Source organism: Notolabrus celidotus, chromosome 22 (assembly GCF_009762535.1).
Source record: "Notolabrus celidotus isolate fNotCel1 chromosome 22, fNotCel1.pri, whole genome shotgun sequence".
NCBI lineage: Eukaryota > Metazoa > Chordata > Actinopteri > Labriformes > Labridae > Notolabrus > Notolabrus celidotus.
The window spans coordinates 11,993,965-12,013,612 of record NC_048293.1 but is presented as its reverse complement, the minus strand read 5'-3'; the positions used below and the strand labels follow the sequence as shown (position 1 = coordinate 12,013,612).

Sequence of the window (19,648 nt, the reverse complement as noted above, 5' to 3'; positions counted from 1 at the left end):
CTGCCAGAAAGGCAGCAGGACCTTTTATGAAGGATTGGTCACAGATTCTGTGTTTCTTGTTGTTTTATTTGTCAGTATGTCGACGTGTGTCTTGGTACACAGCTACAGCTACAGCTACAGCTATGAACATGTAGCTATGTGGCTATGCTAATTAGCGCTAGCACTTATCCATGACAAATAAAAATCATCCACTAGATCTTCAAATCTGCAGACGTGGGGAGTAAAACCGACCTTTGTGTTTATTAAGACAGCCTACAACTAGCATTCCTCCCTCCTAAGCTCCTTGTTAGCACACATTTGTGCAGGTAATGAAAAACAGAGGAGGGATTCAGTATTATTTTATACAGTCTATGGGCTGAACAAGCTCCGAGCTCTGACTCCGTGACAGACCGGATATTGTTGTTACGTAACAAAAACACGGAAGTCTGAAACGGCTCGTTTCACACACCTTTACAGAAAGGTGTAGAAATCAAAACAGGGGCAGAATGGATTTTTTTCATTCTCGGGGGGTTTGTAGACATGCCAGGGACACATATTTCAGGTAAAGAACCATTAAAAAGTCAATTTTGCATGATATGTCACCTTTAATATCAGAAGCAATAGTAAACTGCATTATTTTACACATTATAACATAATTTATATTAAACATTCGCCATTAACTGTTGTACATTTTATAAGCTGTTATTTTGGATGGAAAAAAAGTATTATCATTTAGGGCAATGTTAACATTGCTTGACAGCAGCCACACTTATGAAGCTTCCTGCAGTGTCTGCAGACACTATTTGTTTATTTTTTTAATGTGCCATGTGGGTGCGAGTATTGGCTGATGCCAATTATTTCAAAATGCCTTTAACCAGCTCAAAAAGTAATCTGTCTATATCTAGAAAAAATACCTGAAAGCCCAGGACATAAATCAACCCACAGTTATTCTCAGATATGACTTGTTAAGGCAAAAGCAGCTGACACACTGTTAATGACTGTTTTGTTCGGGTCTGTGTTGTTATCTTCACTAGCTTTTCCAAAGAAACCAAATCAAAAGAATCACATTTCTTTATCAGAGAAAACAGAATATAAAACAGCATACATCTCCATATAAGTATAAATGTGAACTGAACTCATGCAGGGAGACCAATACATTGGGCCTCCTTTTCTCTTACCACTGATTACATAATCTTACCACACATTACATGGCATGTAGGTGGGGTTATATTTAGCTAATGATAGCTCATTCACAAGTGTGTCAGTTCAGGGTTCCATTAAAATGTGTGTTAAAGGAGCCTGAAATGTCCCGGTGACTGTTATGTGCTACACTTGGTGTTTCACACAATCCCATCATTGTCATTCATCTGCAACCCTTAATTAAGTATTTAAAAACATTCGTCTTTGGACCATTAGTTTCTTTCTCTCTGACTCAGTCCTTCACTTACAGTCAGCACTCCAGACTAACTGGAAGATCTTCTGTTAGGAAAAGAGAGCGAGACAGGCAGGTGGTCCAACATAATGAGCTTAATGAGGCTAAACAGATTATGAGTGAGTGCATGTCAGACGAAGGTTACTATTCCTGGACCAATGGCAGGTGCCTCTATTCCCTAAACCAGGCTAAAAGATACACAAGGATTAGCATTCATATTTTTGGATATGAAAAGGAGAAACCCTGAGAAGGACAAATGAGGAACCTTCATCTACTGATGACATTTCAAAGCAGATTTAAAGTAGCTAGAACCACTCTTCAGATAAGCTCAGATTTTCATTGGTGTCATACACACACACACACACACACACACACACACACACACACACACACACACACACACACACACACACACACACACACACACACACACACACACACACACACACACACACACACACACACACACACACACACACACACACACACCTGCTGTTTATGATGCTGCCATGTGATGTAGCAGTATTAACCAGGCTACGTACCTCTACTGAGTGTGTGTGGCTGCTGATGATGAAGACCTGTCCGCCGGATGACGCCCAGAGGTGCTCCTCCACAGCCAGTATGGCCTTGACTGGGAGGACTCCCAACTTCAGCACCTTAGGCTTCTCAGAGCTCCACAAACCATCTTGAACAGAAAAAACACAACAACATTAGCACCCCAAATAAATAAAACCACTGCATTTTACAGTTAAGCTAATAAAAATAGGAGTTTATGTAAGCACAGAATATATCTATACTCTGTAAAGATGTGACATTTGGTGAAGTTGCAGAGCGATGAAACATGAGCTTTAAGCAAACACAAATAAACTGCACTGATTCTTGCCTTCTTCAAGTATTATTGAATACTTTTAATAAGGCAAACCTTTCTTATTTCTCCTGTAAAGGTTAAAGAAGAATGGTTTATGCTTTATATAGCAGACACAGTTATAGACGTTTCATCTTTATTACTGTCGTCTGAAAAGGTCATCTGCATTTATATGACTGCTTATGCTGGTAGAGTGGCCATTGATGGTTTTCACAGCCTTCCCTATGAATATAGATGGGCTGTGAAGCGTTAGTCAGAGCTGAGCTCCATCCCACACAAACCTCCCACACACTCTGTTCTACATGTGCCCAGGCACCTACAGTGCCAGCTCTACTGCAATGTAACACCCCATGCAGTGTCTTTATAAATAACAGATAACAATTCTGCAATTATTTACTGGCTTAGATTTCAATCATTGTACGATAGATTTAGATGAGACGCAGGAAAAAGTTCTATATTAGATCAAATGGACACACAAAGCAAGGAATGTGCATCAGTAGAAATGGTCCTGTGGCACTGAGTTGAATATGAACTTCATTTCCTCCAGATACCACATTCCCTGAGTTAATCTAGGCCAGGAAGTGACCGAGGCCTCACCAGTCGTGTTTGTTAAGAGAAGGCACAAAGACGGCTATTGAAGCAAGAGGTGCCATGCAGGGAGACATGTTCTTTGGGAGGTACAGTATAATGACTGGGGAAGTGAGGGTAATCTCCCTCTGAGGGGGCTAGGTGGGTTTAGCATTCCACTGATGCCCTGTGTATGTTATTTTAATAATCATGCTGTGTAGGTAAATGCATGAGAGACTAAAAGAGCAAAAGAAGAAAAAAAAAGAGAAGTGGAGATAAGGAAAAGAGAACAGGAGTGCCAGCTTGCAGTCTTATGTAAGTCTGCCCACATCTCTCACTTCTTACTGCATTCCTTAATGTCAGTGTCAGCTGCACCTTCCTTATCATCACACTTAAATCCCTGTTTGATCACTGATAACACAAGGGGAGTTGTTCTGACCCAGTTCACAGTAATGCAGTAACATGTTAAGTTGTGTATGCTGATCCATTAGCATAGCCTCCCCTACCCACGCACCCCTCCGAAATACAGCCTTTCCTCTTCTCAAAAGAGTGGCCTACACAGCAGAAATATATTTTACTTCTGACATGAGCATCTACTATTCAAGAGCATTAAAGACCAACTGATTTTACATTAATAATAATGTGTCAATAGTAAACAGCCACAGTGCATTATGATCAGTTTATTTATATTAGTGTGCTGTTCCTGCAAACAGTACGTGCATACTTTTATGGTTATTATTGGCACTGTCGCCATAATTCTGCAAGAGCTGTTGTTTTACTGTGGCTCTGTGTGTTTGTCTCTATACATCTTTTTCTTCCCAGATGTTCACCTATCCCTTTCTCTAAGCCCAACAAAGTCTCAGCAGATGGATGCTCAACATGAGTCTGGTCCTGTTCAGGGTTTCTGCCTGTTTAAAGAGAGTTTTTTCTTGTCACTGCTAATTAAATGCTTGTTAAATGAAGAGTATGGTGTACACCGACTGTTTTTGAAAGGTGTCTTGAGATAGCATGTATTATGGATCGGTGCAAAACAAATAAAGATTGATTGATTGATTGATTGATTGATTGATTGATTGATTGATTGATTGCAGTGTTTGAAGTGAGTGTAAGTAGTCAAAGCAATCAAAATATCAGAATGAGTGTATATATTGTATATACCGTATGTATAAAGTCAGTATAATTACAAACAGATGACGACTAACATATAAGCAACTTCAAAATAAAAACCAAGCTTCTGTTGACAGTTTTCTGGAGGTACAGAATGTCAGAAAGGGCTGTGAGCAAAGCTGCTGCTAATATTGGCTAAGTCTGTTTTAAGTTTATGATTCCCACAGTGACATGAGGCACACCATTCAACATATTACACTCACACAGGGTTGGTCGTAAACAGCAGTGGAAAATCAATAAAAGCAATATATTTTTGAACAGACTGGTTCTGGAAAAGTATTTGCTATCAGCCACATAGACTGTATGTATAATGGACAGCGTCGCTCGGCCTTTTTCCATTGTACGGTTTTGAAGCAAAAATATCCCGTTCCAGAAAGCTGACATGTTGTACATTTTCTGCAGCCAGAGTCTGCGCAGTAGGGAATGTGTGCATTTCCACGGCAACAAGCTCTGCCCTACAGCGTAGCATCACGAGGTCCTACAGAGCTTCTCTCTATGGCAACTGTCAATCAAAGCAAACCTGGATGTAAAACCCTGTTTTTTAACCTCTGATAACTAATGAAAAAATAAAGTTTTCAGAAAAAAGAGGCCTTGAACACAAAACAGTCAAATAATAACTACATATACAACTTGGTTGCACCCCAAATGAGGTTGTGTTGTGATATTCTCTGGTCCCTGCTCTTTTTTCGTTACAAGGACTTTCTGTGGACTCTACTTCTAGCCATTTATTTATTTGTGGACAATAAATGAATGTATGGACTGACACAGTTGCACATCTTATCTCTCCCTCTGGCAGGGTGTTTTGTTTTGTTTTGTTTTGTGGTGTTTATTTTTTTGTTTGCTTGTTTTTGATTTTTGTGCATGTATGTATTTATATGTATGTTGTTATAAATGTATAAAAAATGTTTATAAATAAAATCTTTAAAAAAATGAAAATAATAATAACTACATATCACCACAGCATACGGATGTGAGTATGAGAAACATTTGTACGACAAGTATTTATTTTCTAAAGTTTGACCACAGTCCCATTCAAATGAATTGGGGAGACGGAGTTTTTGACCTATACTGCAGCCAGCCACTAGGGGGAGCAGTTTTTGTGGCAGCCTCACTTTGAGCCGAGCAAGATGACGGCCATTTTATATACAGTCTATGATCAGCCATTGCTCAAATTTGTAAATTGCAATCAGTATTTGGAAGTGGAAAAAGTATCTGAACATCTGTAGTGAAAAGCCAATAACTTTTCACCTTTGACATAGATGCAACAAACTTCACAAAGTGCACAACACTCTCAACAAGAAAAAGGAGTTGACTTATGAAGGCAGCACAGAGGAGAGTAATGTTCTGACTGTTTGGCAATGACGTGTGACCTTTGTGGAATCACTGCCCCCTCTCTCTCAGTCTCTGACAGTCTGTAACAGAGGGAATAGCTAGCATGGCAGAATGAGGCTGACCGGCCAGCTTCAGACGCACTGCATCTTCTGCAGGATAGCATTTCCACGCAGGATTACTCAGCACTGACGGCTTTGAAGACAAAGCAACATCCCGGTCTCTTCGGTTGTTTTTGATGCCTTGTCACTATTCACTGAGAGGGTCCCCTTTGATCAGCTGACATTTCAACATCAAAGAACATAAGCTGATCAGTTCTCCTTGCTCGGCTGGCTTTCTTCTTTGCAATGTAAACCGTGGGTCTGCTTTAAATGCTAATGGTGTACAGGCTGAGGCTTCGGCTGTGACAAAATACTTGAGCAGCATTTTAACAGAGAAGCAGGGACCAGCTTCCCTACCAAACTATCCAGAGTGAGTCATCATTTTAGCAGCAGGCATCATGTTCCAGTGACAGTGACAGAGCTGTTGATGGAAGGGAATCAAACAAGTTGGACTCAGAGGATTTTGGGGGCCAGGATTTCCTTCTGATAATTGATTTGACAGCCCCCAGCTGTGATGAGAGATGAAAAGCATCGACTAAAACTGTTGGAACATTTAGTTGCACCAGCAGTGGCGTACTAACTGTGCCAGGGTCGAATAATTGGTGTGTTGAAAAATACAAAAAAAGGAGGTAGAGAGGTGACGTGCATCAAAACAAGCAGTAATGAGCAGCTCAGCTGTACATTCCTAAACGGTTGCATACATACATACAGTTGTTTCCTCAGGCAGAGTGTAGCTAAATGGAAGAATGTGTGAACACCTTTCTTCCTGTGTTTCTGACCTCAGGCTATTTATCTGTCTTTGTGTCACTGTTCTCCTCATCCCTCTGTAACACACAAAGCTAACAGAGCAACTTAAAAAAGGAGCGATAACGTTGAAATGACATTTCCAGTATCTGCAAGGAGGAACTTCTGAGTCATGTGAGGGCATGAGGAGGAATGAGTATGTGTGACTGAGGTTATTAAAACACACCTCAAGCAAGGGTTGCATCACCGGGTAGTTATACCAAAACTAACATCAGAGAGCCAAGGATTAAAAGAACTGCTCTGAAATATCTACCTTTCTCATCCCATGCTATGTGACTCAGAAAGAGCAGAAACAGACTGAGGAGAAACACAGGGACGGGGGGAAGAGGAAGCTCAGAGACTCTCTGTTTGCACTGCCATGAAAACTAATAAGAGCTGGGACAAAAGAGGGAATGTGAAATAATGTGAGAAGAGTGCAGCCCTGATACTTTCCTTCGATGTGGCTGTGCCTGTCAGGGAGGGAAGACTTTAAATAGGTCGCAGATTGGCTTCTCCCAGACGACTGAGCAAACGGAAACAGAACCTCGACGCAGAGCAGAGGAGACCCCTGACCCCGAGCTATACACACAGACAACAACCCAGAGAGTAACTTTGCCACCCCAAACAATTTAGCATTGTAACATGTTGAATTTTCTACTTATAATAGGAGAAAAGTAACTATGCTAATTTGATTTGGTAAGCGATGTCAGCAGTTAGAAGTTGCTTAATTTAATAGCAAAGGTACTAAATCAGTCACCAACAGAGCATCTATTCATGAAAGTGGCCAATTATGGTTAAAGCAGCGAGCACAGCCTGTATATTAAAGCAAAAACTGTCAGCCTACACAGTTAGAAAACCAAATCTAATTAACTCACTGAATGCGTTTTCTGTTTCACACAATAACAGTTATTTAACCTCCTAATTGCCCTGATTTCAGCCATTTAAGTGAATCAACAAATATTGCAAAGTTTCAGTTATAAAACTCTGACACCTCAGATAAACAAATCACAAATCCTCTCCCCCCCTCCTTAAAGACACACACACACCTTGTGATCTGGAATAGATGGCAACAGAGCCGCTGACGAGGCCTGCATACAGACAGTGTTTCTTGTAGACCAGGCTGGTGACCGTAGATTTGTCTGGGGTGAAGAAATGCTGCAGACGGACTTTCTTGGACCGCTGGCTGCTCTTGTACACAATGATGCTATACAGGAGAGAGGATACAATCAGAGACAGTCTTTATGTATTTTAAAGGACAAACCATTAGGAGCTTTTATTTATGCAGCCTTTAAACTATCTTCTATAACACAAATATCACAAATACATATTGTTTCATGCACGGTTTATAACTCTAGTGCAAGTCCACTGTGTGCTGTACCTGCCCTCCTCCATGCCCAGACAAACACTTGGGGTGTCACTGGCCTTCGTTGTGGGGACATGGTTGTCTTCAGGGACCTTCTCGCCATTCTCCTGAGGTTGCTCTGCAGGGACGTAAGCCATGCAAAGAATCCGGGACTCTACATTGAAACACTCAGTCACCTTGGGGCTGGAGTTCTGCATGGCCACTATGGATATCTGTCCCATCTGGTTGGTGCAGCTTGCGACCTGAACAGAGAGAAAGTAACATGTTGTAGGGACACTTGAGGTGATTTATTAGGATTCATATTTATTCAAATTTATTCATATTTAATTGACTGACTATTTTTTTTAAGAGAGACGTAGCTGAGAAAAAAACAATAGAGAGCTAACTGTGCCCCAGACATTCCTCAGGAGAAAACAAACAAAAAAAGCTATGAAAGTGGCAAATTTAATCAAAAATTCATATAAAAAAACAGAGTTAAAATGAAATAAAATCAAACACTAAAAGCTTTCCTGTAAAAATGTGTCTCGAGTAATGAAATAAATCACGGGACTGACTCTGCAAGTCTGATCTCCTCTGGCAGGCTGTTCCAGAGTGTAGGAGCTCTGAATGAAAACGCCCTGTCCCCTTTAGTTTTCAGTCGGGTCCTGAGAACTGCCAGAGGATCTCAGACTGCACCCAGGTTTGTGGGGGGATAAACGCTCAGAGATAGAAAGTGGGGCAAGTCCGTGTTGTGCTTTAAAAGTCAATAAAATAATCTTAAAATCAATCCTAAAATCAAGCGGCCAGTGTAGATGAGCTAAAACTAACTAAATCTCATCCATTTAATCAGGTAAAAACCAACATCTTACTTCTTATAAATGTTTATATTTCAGTTTGACATCTCTCAGCAACAGTTACAGTATTACCTCATTATAATAATAACCAAAGAGGGGTGTTTATATCTTCAACAGAAATAAGGTTTTCCCTAAATGTCAAATACACTTCATTAGCAGTGATCATCATGGTCATGACAGTCATTGTTTATTTTGGGAAAAACTTGAGAATAATTCTCAAACCCTGATTGTGTTTCTCAGAGGGTGCTTTTTACATTTTAATAAATACACAGCAGAAAGTTACCATCTGCTCTGCTGACACATTACAGAAGAAAATCAGCTCTCTGCTTCAACTAGGTGTTAGGAAGAAAAGTGGTGAGGCTTTAATAGTGTCAGCTGCTCAAAATAAACACTCTGTTATAAGTACATTTGATAATAAAAACTAAAAGGCACTCTATTACCTTTACTAGTCAAAGTCTGTGAATGTGTTTCAACGGAACTAAAATACTTGTTCTAGTTTCTTTACTATAGTAGGACAATGTCTCACCCAGACGCAGCCGTGACCCACGACAGGAGTGTCCGCTGTGCTCTCTGTGTTGATGTGAGGCTCTGGATTGTGAACGGCACATTCCACCTGCAGCAGAACAAGAGAGTGAAACAGAGTCAGACGAGAGCTTGCATCAAGTCAGTATGTGGGAATTCACGGAGTAGATAATCAGGTCCTTGTAAGGGAGCTTCAGGCCTCACACAGTATCCAAAATGTAACATATAAATCTAAACAAACACAAATAATTAATAAAAAATGTCATCAGTCTAGCTATGAAAGAAACTGTGGCATCAATTTTTATAATATAAGTGGTTCTGAGGACACATTGGTGTATTCAAGCAAAAGTATAGAGGACCATATGAAATCGAGAACTTTTAATTTGGCTGATCATCCTCCACCTTTACTGGAGAACGAAGGAGCTTTTACAAAGGGTGAGGGGACACTGAAACAACTTCAAGTTCAAACAGCCCATATGTACATGGCTTAGCATTACAAACACCAGACAGACTTCTACCTCTTACAAATCTGATCCTTCTTGTGTTAAAACTAACTGGCCCGTACGGGGATCGAACCCGCGACCTTGGCGTTATTAGCACCACGCTCTAACCAACTGAGCTAACCGGCCCTGAGACTGTCGGAATTATTTTCTGATTATGTAGTTTAACTCCCTTCCACATGTCACTTCTCATTTCTGGTGCAAATACACACTAAAATCTTAATACACAGAATGTAGGAGATGATTTCATCTTGTCTCTTGGTAGAATAAAAATGTTGTCTCTTCTGATCGTTCACGATCACGGTCTGAGTTGTATAATATCTTTAATGACAAAGTAGCTCAGGGTCTCAATGCCGTATTTTGTTTTTTCAAATCAAAGTTGGCAGACATTGTACCCCAGACATCTGTATGACTGGCAAAGGGAACTGTGAAATAGACACAATCAATGTAAGGTAACTTTCTTATGTCCTGTGATACATGGTTACTGCTCAATGATCACATCAGCAGGAACGCTTGGCAGGTCATGCTCATTTGTCAACAAAGAAACACATGGCCAGTACGGGTATCGAACCCGCGACCTTGGCGTTATTAGCACCACGCTCTAACCAACTGAGCTAACCGGCCCTCTTATAGAACTGCAAAAAAAGAGGTTTATTCACTCAGTATATCAATCAATCAATCCACGTCATGTAATCTGACTCCACTCCACAAATACGTTCTGTGTCGTGAACAAAGAAACACGCAAACACATCACATCTCTAAGAAGTCATTAGTTTTACTGGCCACATGTTACATCAATAATGTGAGCACTGGCCTGTACAAGGACCAATCCAATGACTTTGACAACATCATGCCTTTAACACCCACTTTGAGGTCTACATTTTGACCCATTTCTACAGGGACATGCAGGAATCGGTGTATGGGAAGCTGCTAACATGAGTACAATTTTTTTTTATAACTCATTAGTTCTGAAGATATTAAGTTACCAGTTTTGCATGATTAGGGGCATGGCTGACTTAAATGTCAGGTAGGCACACTGAAGCTGGTAAAGAGGAGGCTAGTTAGTGTTAAATACTGCCCCAAGTAGAAGAATGAATAAAGGCAAGGATAGGCCTGACAAGAAGAGTAAATCATAGAAAAGGGAATAAAGATGGAAAGGAAGGGAAACATGAGATGAGGTCAGCTCATCTGCACGCCGGTCTGCAAGGTTGCTCTGGATGGTCTGGTGGTGAGTGGCGAGCCCAGGCTCGATCTATGAGTTCAAGTTTCTTTTTGATTTGATTGGGTTGAATTTAAACGATAAAGACTGTTGTATAATCGGTTGGTGATTCCCATCATAGTAATATAAGTCGGCATCCTTATCACATCACAGCTTCAGCCCATCACCTTGATCTTGTGAAGTTATTCAAAGGAGACCAAGTAAGACCCGAAATGAAAATCCTTGACCGAAATCGAAAACCAAAATGAGGAAACCAAGGCCGAAAACCGAAACACTGAAAGATATTATTATGCCAATCATTAGTACAATTGCATTTATGGCTATGACTGTGTACTAACCTCAGTCAAATCAAGGCAAGGGGGTTCTCCGCATCCATCACGGCCTGGATTGTTTCTCATGTGCACTGCTTTATTCCCACATCCAAGTAATGATCTTTATAACGCGGATCAAAGTACAGTTGCGATGAAGTGCAGAGGATCCGAATAGATCTCAGTGAAACCTGTGCTCACAGACTCTAAGAGCGTACTTTTCATTGTTTTCACTCCGTGGTCCATCTCAACCTCTTTGCTTAGAAGACGCTTGAGTGCTGCAATTAAAGGAATAACGTATGCAGACATGTTGGCCCTTATCCAGACAAGCGTGTACTGGCCACGGTTTTTGCTTGTGTCACCACAACATTCTGTTTCGGTCTGTGTTGTTTCTGTGATAAAAGTATTTTTTTGGTGGCTGAATTTTCGGTGCATCCCTAATTTAAACTATCAGACGAACCAGTGCAGGGACAGAACCCATTCCTTATTTCCCACATAAGAACCAGTCCAAGTAAACAGAAAGAAAGGAAAAGAAGAGGATGCTGAAAGCATTTATCACATCCAAAAGTTAGATGGAGTTAGCATTTTTGATATGGTGCTGGCTTCAAAACCCTTCTTCAAAATATTCAATGTAGAAAGGTCTTCTTGACGGCAGTGAAAAGTTTGCATTGAGGTCAAATCACTGAATGAGAACTGAAATGAGATGAGATGTCTCACTTAATACTGTTGGAGCTGCTACACTGTAAGCATTGACCCATACAAACCAACTGTCTTTCAAAAATTAGCCCAGAGCTAGGACCAAATGAGCTAACCGACCCAGGATTATCTTTAATTTGTTGACACTTGGCAAGCATATGGGGGAAGGGAAATGTCTGACCTTGAACTCTTGCAGTTTTGACATGACCACAGGCATCTGCCGCAGCAAGAGAGGGTGCTTCTGCTTCTTGATGTGATTCCCATCATCCTCTGCATAGAACCAGCCCTGCAGGTTGTCTTCCTCTGATGTAAACACAAACACACACGCATGCACTGAATGGTTAATTCCCATTCCCTCTGCACGATATGAAGAAAAGTGACTTTGAACCAAAAGTATTTTAAAAACAAAAATTACTTTGAAAACATTATAATTGTATTATTAAAAGAATACACTTATAATCAATTTAAACATATTCTGGTAACCAGACAACTACTTTACTAGCCAGTAATGACTGACACTAATCCTTTCTACAATCAAAGACAATTGAAGGAAGAGAAATATAAAAACAACAAAGTAAACCTCCATAGGGAGAAGATAAATAATTAATCAAATCATACCTAGAGCCAGCTTTGCCATCTGCAAGTTACTGATCCATGACTGCTTGATGGCTGGGCCCAGAGTGTTGAACACTGCACTGAAGTAAGTGGGTTTACCCGACCTGCAATAGAGAAAGAAAAATAATTCTTGATAAGAAACTTGATATAAAATTCCAACTAAAGCATAAATGCACTGCCTGCCCCCCCCCAAAAAAATAACTCTTCACCATCTATACTGATCAACAATCACATGCCTATGTACTACAGGTGAAATTGACATTTTCTCTTTTAAGGTAAGTTGAAAGGTAATAGTTGACAAATTAAGTCATAACACAGTACTTGTGCTGCAAATTACATCCACAAAACAGTGTTAAGAGTGAAGCTAAGAGAAGCTTTGAAAGGACTGTTATGAATGAATCATGTGCTGTGGGATGTCAACACTCTTGAAACCACAGAAGGCTGCATTTGCATTAACATTTCTCTGAGGAGTCACATCAGTTTAACATATTGTGAACGCTCTGATCAACCGATGAGCATCTTTAGAGTAAAATACCAAATGAAAAAAGCTTTGTCTTGTTTGAATCCGAGCCTGAGGGAGCATGAATCAATCAATTCAATACTGACTGACTAGACAGACTACCACAGCAATGTGATACACGTCAATGTCAATTACTGCCTCTACCAGCAGCTCATAAACACAAATAGTGTGTATTCGTGTGTGCGTGCGTGCGTGCGTGCGTGCGTGCGTGTGCGTGTGCGTGCGCGTGCGTGCGTGCGTGCGTGCGTGCGTGCGTGCGTGCGTGCGTGCGTGCGTGCGTGCGTGCGTGCGTGCTGGTGTCGGAAATGCATCCCTCCTGTCATTGGCCGATGTTGGATTGGTGTTGTGTTTGGTTTGTTTTTTAGGATCGGGGGATCAGGGGAGGAATGACAGAGGCACAGCTGTGTTTCCAAACATACCCGTGGATAATCTCACCAGCTAAGTGCTGCAGGGATGAGGAAGTGGGAAAGAGAGAGGGAATGTGAGAAAGCCAAGACAAGGTGCACCCTTGGGGGACCACGTGTGGACTATAATGGTGTGTGTAATAAATGTGTGACATGATTATTTGTGTTCAGTAACAGCTGCAGTAACTGGGCAGCCACTGATGCACATTTGCTCCCCTGAGATGCATGCCTCAGATTAGAGCTTGTGGAGGAACTTGTTTATCCAAAAATCCAAATGTACTCTAATAATCTCTCATGCAGCTGAAAGAATGCAGAGCGATTGGGAGGACAGCAGGAGAAAGCAGGGTAACAAGGGATCAAGACAAACCTGGGATAAATAGGTCAAGGGTGGGGGGTAAGGACTGAGACTGGGGGGTGGTCAAATATTGTATGTGCTATGAAACAAAGATGTCTATAACTCTGGAAGTGTATTTTTATAAAACACAAACTTTTCTTGTTTGCCAGGCAGCTGGAGTTGGATCCGACACCGGTCAGCTGCCCTGATTTCCTCCTCCTTCTTCATTATCAGCCTTTGGAGGCCTGATACCCAGTCCTGGGCCACCGCAGAGTTTACATTCTGAGCAGAACAATTTTGGCGAGACAGAAAGAAAAAAAAGAGACAAAGAGGAAGAAAGAAAAAAAAGAGACAAAGAGGGAGAAGAGAGTCATCAAATGAATGGACAGTAGGAAGACGGTCAAAAGCAATATCACATGATAATGAAAGTGATGCTGAGGAAACTGATGAACATTACAGAGGAGTTTTGGATACATTTTTAAATTATAAATAAAATATGCAATTTCAAATATCTTTCCTTTTTTGAAGAAGAAGAAGAAATCTTGCAACCAACAAGGGGCTGCTATGCTCACTTTATAAACCGCTAATCTAGCACATTCCCAGAACCTTGTGGAATCAATGCAATTGAACATCAAAACTATTTGAGTAATCTCCTCAATCTGTTTAAATGGTAAAATGGACTTGTACTTATATAGCACTTTTCTAGTCTTTCTGACCACTCAAAGCGCTTTTACACTACTCATCACATTCACCCATTCATACTCATTCACTCACTGATGGTAGAGGCTGCTACAGTAAGGGACCATCAGTGTTAGCTGATCTCATTTGTTCACATTCACACACCTCTGAACAACAGAGGGAGCAATTTGGGGTTCAGTGTCTTGCTCAAGGACACTTCGGCATGTGACTGCTGGAGCTGGGATCGAACCACCAACCTTCCGATTGATAGACGACCGACTCTACCCACTGAGCCACAGCCGTCCCCCATTTAACATTAACATTGGTGAATTTAACATTTACAGTTTCTTGTAACAACTCTTCAGAATTAGGGATGGGCATTTCAAGCCAAAATACTATTCGATATAGGTTCAGAAACGGAGAAAATCGCAGCGACTGTCGCTAATGCATTCTTCTTCTACTGTTACTTAATGCAGTTAGCAAACAGCTTTAAGATGCTCTATAGCCACCGTCTGGTGGGAATACCGTATTACAACCAGGCACCTGTAAAACAATGGAAAATTGTACTTTTAAAATGAGAAAATATTCGCAATAACTCTTCGATTTTTACTAAGTGCACAAATATTCGAAAATTCAAAAATCATTGCCCATCCCTATTCAGAATTGTTATTTAATTCTTGCAGTGTTTTTAATCTAGACTGTATTATATTAGGCTATACATTTTGCAAAGACTGTCTTCATGAGACAAATGAATCTTGGCTTTAGTTCATGCAGGACAGGGAAGTCATGCGCCTCAGCTGCAGTTTGAATCATTGTTTCCTAGCCACACAACCAATCACAGCTTGTTCTAACGACAAGGAGGTCTATTTAAACACTTCTCCCCTCTGACTCGTCCCTGCATCACCTTTGATGCCCACACTCAGCTGCTGTTGGTTAAACTTTGCCTCCTGTGCCCCAGTCTCCTCTTGTTTAGTCTAAATGTCTGTTTTACCCTTGTGGGGGATTTTGCAATGCACTCCCTGGAAAGCCAAAGCAGGCTGCTCCGCTAAAGCAGAGCCCATAGCGCCAAGAATAACTGTATTTCCATTTGGCAATAAATGGTTAAATCTATGATGAGTGTTCCTGACTGAGCTTGTCCTTAAAGGGTCATTTGTTATATATATAAAATATGTATATTTTGACCCTTTGAACATGTTTCCAAAATGTATGGAGAAAATGTCAGTAGATATCTATTCTGAGAGTGGTGTCAGTATCTCTTTGAAATCCAGTGTTGGCAGAGTACAGCTCACACTTCACAGCCCTGCTTCTTTCTTTCCTTTCCCATCCTCACACATCTCTCTGAGAGCTGCTCTGTTACTCAGCCTCCCACACTGCCTCTGACAGACCTACCAGCACAGCACAAACACAGCCTTACACACACTCACGCTGTGTTCTGCAAAGTAAACCTTCATCCCAACAGCACACACATGGGCTAGTGTATGTGTGTGGTTAAATGACATGACAGGCATGAATGGTGCAGATCAAGACTTAAGAGACTCCTGGTCTCCGAGAGACAAATTGCCCACGCTGGCACATTCCACAGCTTGAACATTATATGCCTGCATAACAGCCCAGCCCTTCTGGACGTCTGAGGGGGAAACACGATGGATGTGATTTTAAAAGTCCTGAGGTACACTGGAGGAACATTTGTCAATGTCGATTTTTGTCAAGCTTCCAAAAATATTAACAGACAGTTTAACTGTTCCAAGATGTCAGATTTAGTCAAGTGACTTAGCATACATGCCCTCAGTTATTCTCAGCAGATGAGATTAACAACTTTTTAACTGTCCTGAATTGGACTTGTCCTTTTCAGATGTGATTACGGGATGCTTTTCTGGATTAAATACAATACAATACAATACATTGTTTTTATACCATCATCAAAACTCCTAAATGAAAACATAGACCAGAAAAGTTGACAAGATAATACTTTATTCAGAGCTTCAATCATATGTTACCTGGTAGTTGCCTTTAAGGCTGCAGATCATGCTGGTGATCTGGTTCACTAGGCTAAGGTCATGGATCAGGTTCTGTAGATCCTGGTACAACTGACCGGGGCCCATGTACAGCTTGTCTGCAAAGAAACACAAAAATAAACTGTTAACCCTCTACAAATTAGTATAATTTGTAATGACATGCTGAAATCTTAGACTATTAAAAAGGACAAATGAATTCATAGCTAACTAAGCACATCTATACAAAAAGTAGAGTCCTCATTGAACCGGAATGGGGAAAGCGTACTAAACTGAAAGATAGCAGGGGCACCAGTAAGGCCCAGTGGTTAAATCACTAGTCCTGGAAGTGGGCAGCCCAGGTTCAATTCCAACCTGTCATTCTTTGCCAAATCTCTCTCCCCAGCTTCCGGATCTATTCACTGCCCTATCTTTAAAATAAAGACCTATGAGCCTATAATGAATTTAAAAAATATATATATATATATAAAAAAAAGAAGCAGAAAAACTAGATTGTATCAAAGAATTCCAGCTGAGACATTAGAAGCCGGTGTCGTCAAAGTGAACCTTAAAGACATTTGGATACACAAGCATTAATGACTACTTGAGGGTCTGATGAGAGAGGCATTTAAGATGTGCAAACAAAGGCGAAGATCAATAATGGCCAATCAGTCAGGTTCCCACGGGGGAGCTCTGACAGCTCTGCAAACTTGGCAGTGAATTTCACCAGTGTGCTCGTTCAATCACAAGAACACAGTGATATCATGTCAGCGTTCAGAGGCCGCGCAAATAATGTGTTTTTGTTCCTGCATGTCAGCATACATCATCCTTTCCCGTTCCCATTCTTTATTCCTGTACAAGTCCACACATGCTTTAAAAGGTATGTGGTGAGGTGGTCTTTAGCAGAATATCTAACATTTAAGTTCCTGTGTGATGAGATTATTGCTGTTTCTGTGCTGTTGTTCTGTATGGAGAGAGAGGAAACAAGGGCTTACTTTGTGTACATGAAGCCCTGCTGCACAGAATACAGCCACATGGTTCATCAAAGGCTTGGCAGGACTTCTAATCCCTAAACTTAATTCACTGTTTTAATTCAAAGGCTTTAATGGAAGAAAAAAACTATTTTGCAAAATCATCATGGAGTGTAATGTGCTCTGATGAAAAAAAAACCCACAATTAAGTACAAACCATTCAAAAACTTAACATGTTCGTAAAACAAACTTTGATTTTTTTTCCCGGGCAAGTAGCAGCACATGGGGAATGCATGTCAGTCGGCCAAATCTTCAAAAGGAAATTTATTGAGGTCATTTGATTAAATGCTTCATTTAACAAGTACAAGACTCTCTCTACAATCAAACCCTAACTGCAAAGATTTAAGAGAACACCCAGTGCATTAGCCGTCAAGAGTGAGCATCAGGGATTAAAGAGTTAACCCGAATTAGAGTCTCTGGCACCAAAATGACTCTTTGCTTTAGCCATTCTGCTTTCTCCTCCTCCATGTCGTCCTCCACAAAAGGCACACAGAGTCTGCCGGGTGCTCGAACACTATGGCAACCCAGTGCGGTTCTCTCCTGAAGGTCTCCTTGACTGGGCATCCAGGGGAAACTTTTATCCCTGTTTTTGCATCGTCCTGAGTTTGAATTTGTTGGTGGTCTCTTACTTGAAATACGTCTCCCTCTGGGTTTGAACAGAAGTGGCTGCCCACAGACTGAGAGATCGTCATTCTTACACATGCATAAACACCATCAGACACAAAGAAACACACAGCAGGCCTACAGTTTGGTTTATGGGGTTTTGATTTCATTGATCTTTTCATGGGGAGTGACCTCTAATTTGCCACTAGATCAAATAATAGCCACCCTACACTAGAGTTGGGCGATATTGAAAAATCTAATCATTATTTCATTTAAATTTAAAGGCAGATTTTTTGCCCCTGATTGAAAGTTAAAGAAACCAAATGGTTTGTAGGCTTGTGTCTGGGATTAAGTTCTCTGATAGGCTTCTTGAATCCCTCATTTTTGATGGTGCTAACAGGAAGCAGGTCTTTTGTCCAAGATGAGATTTAAGTGAAGGCAACTAGTGTTTAAGGCACATTAGCACCCCTTCTCTTTCCAATGGTTGGGGGTGTAATTACAGGTTTAAACACATCATAATTGTATCGAACATTTGATATATCTATATTGAGAAAACGTATATCATGATAATTATCGTTATCTAATTATCGCCCAACCCTACCCTACACTGCATAAAGCTGTCTGGTATTAGTCCAACCACTGATAAGAGCAAACAAAAGTGTGTTGTGCTCTTTTGTTGGCATGCTTTTCCTTCATTTTGACTATCTCCAGTCTCTAATTGTGCTCTATGCAATTTTCATGGCTCATCTGCCTCAGAGAAGGCTCAGAAGGCAGAGCCACAGTGGGCTGAATTCAGGTCAGGGCAGAAATGCTGAATAAACCTCTAATGCTTGCTCTGTGTTGTGCAACTACAGAGCTCTATTTAAAGCCAAAATAATATGATGCAGTGTTAGCAAGATACTCAAACCCTTAGAGATTGTTTATTAGTAAAAAGGTCAAACAAGTATATATTTAAAAACATTCTTCTGTATGACTGGAGAATATTCAGTTCTTTATTTCACTATAAAAGTCTTCCTGTTTTTACCTCCTTTGAGTCAATGTAAATGTAGGTGACATAAATGCTTACTCCATAAATCTATAAACATCATCTTGTTGTTGTATGTTATCTATATACTGCAGAGTTCAAAGGTAAAAGGAAGAATAGAACTCAGCCATGACTAAACTGGACGTTCCCACAGAAAAAAAACAAAAAAAAAGGGTCTCTGTGTAACCCATTTCAATCTGGATCCAGCTTCTTGAATGGCTCTTTGTGTGAGTGCCAAATGCCACGAGGTTCCTAACAAAACAGACCCTGGAAGCATCACAGGAATCACACCAGTCATCTCTGCAATTACACACCACGGAAAAAACAACAGAAAATCTACAAATGACACGCTGAAGAGTAGGTGTGTTACTTGTAATGACCACTCTGCATGGTGGTCTGATTGCTATGCAGAGTAAGGAGGAGATGAACCAAGCAGAGAGACATGAAGAGAGGTGACATCATACACTGGAGAGCCCTTTCATTGTCTTTGAGCAGGCTGGTCAACAAGCTGCTTTTGGCTGAACACAGTGGACTGAGAGACAATCTTTCCACTTGTCAAAAGTTCCTTTGGCAGTGGACTCTGTTTTTATATGCACACACACATTCCCACAGACCCACACAGAGCTGATGTTAGTTAGGGAATTACTAAATCAGAGTGAGTGATCTGAGAGAAGTCAACTAACAGTGGACAATCCTATTCATTGTCTCTTTTGTCTCCGTTTAGAGTTATATGGTTAAATCTAGGGCTGGGCAATAATTCGATAACGCTAATTATTGTGATATA

General features: G+C 40.7%; 1 protein-coding gene and 2 non-coding genes across 4 annotated transcripts in view; all 3 read right to left on the bottom strand.

Annotated features, from left to right (window-relative positions):
- Nucleotides 1-19,648, bottom strand: part of arhgef10 (Rho guanine nucleotide exchange factor (GEF) 10) — a 73,732-nt gene that overhangs the window by 12,969 nt on the left and 41,115 nt on the right. For both annotated transcript variants that reach the window (XM_034675190.1, XM_034675189.1), the window contains 8 exons: nt 16,213-16,328; nt 13,692-13,819; nt 12,283-12,383; nt 11,846-11,967; nt 8,946-9,032; nt 7,602-7,828; nt 7,270-7,427; nt 1,954-2,096 (listed from right to left, as the gene is read on the bottom strand). In XM_034675190.1, coding sequence (XP_034531081.1) covers nt 1,954-2,096; nt 7,270-7,427; nt 7,602-7,828; nt 8,946-9,032; nt 11,846-11,967; nt 12,283-12,383; nt 13,692-13,819; nt 16,213-16,328 — 1,082 coding nt within the window. The remainder of the gene's footprint in view (nt 1-1,953; nt 2,097-7,269; nt 7,428-7,601; nt 7,829-8,945; nt 9,033-11,845; nt 11,968-12,282; nt 12,384-13,691; nt 13,820-16,212; nt 16,329-19,648) is intronic.
- trnai-aau lies at nt 9,497-9,570 on the bottom strand. Its single transcript has one exon. It is a non-coding gene; the product is annotated as a tRNA-Ile (tRNA).
- trnai-aau lies at nt 9,992-10,065 on the bottom strand. The gene has a single exon. It is a non-coding gene; the product is annotated as a tRNA-Ile (tRNA).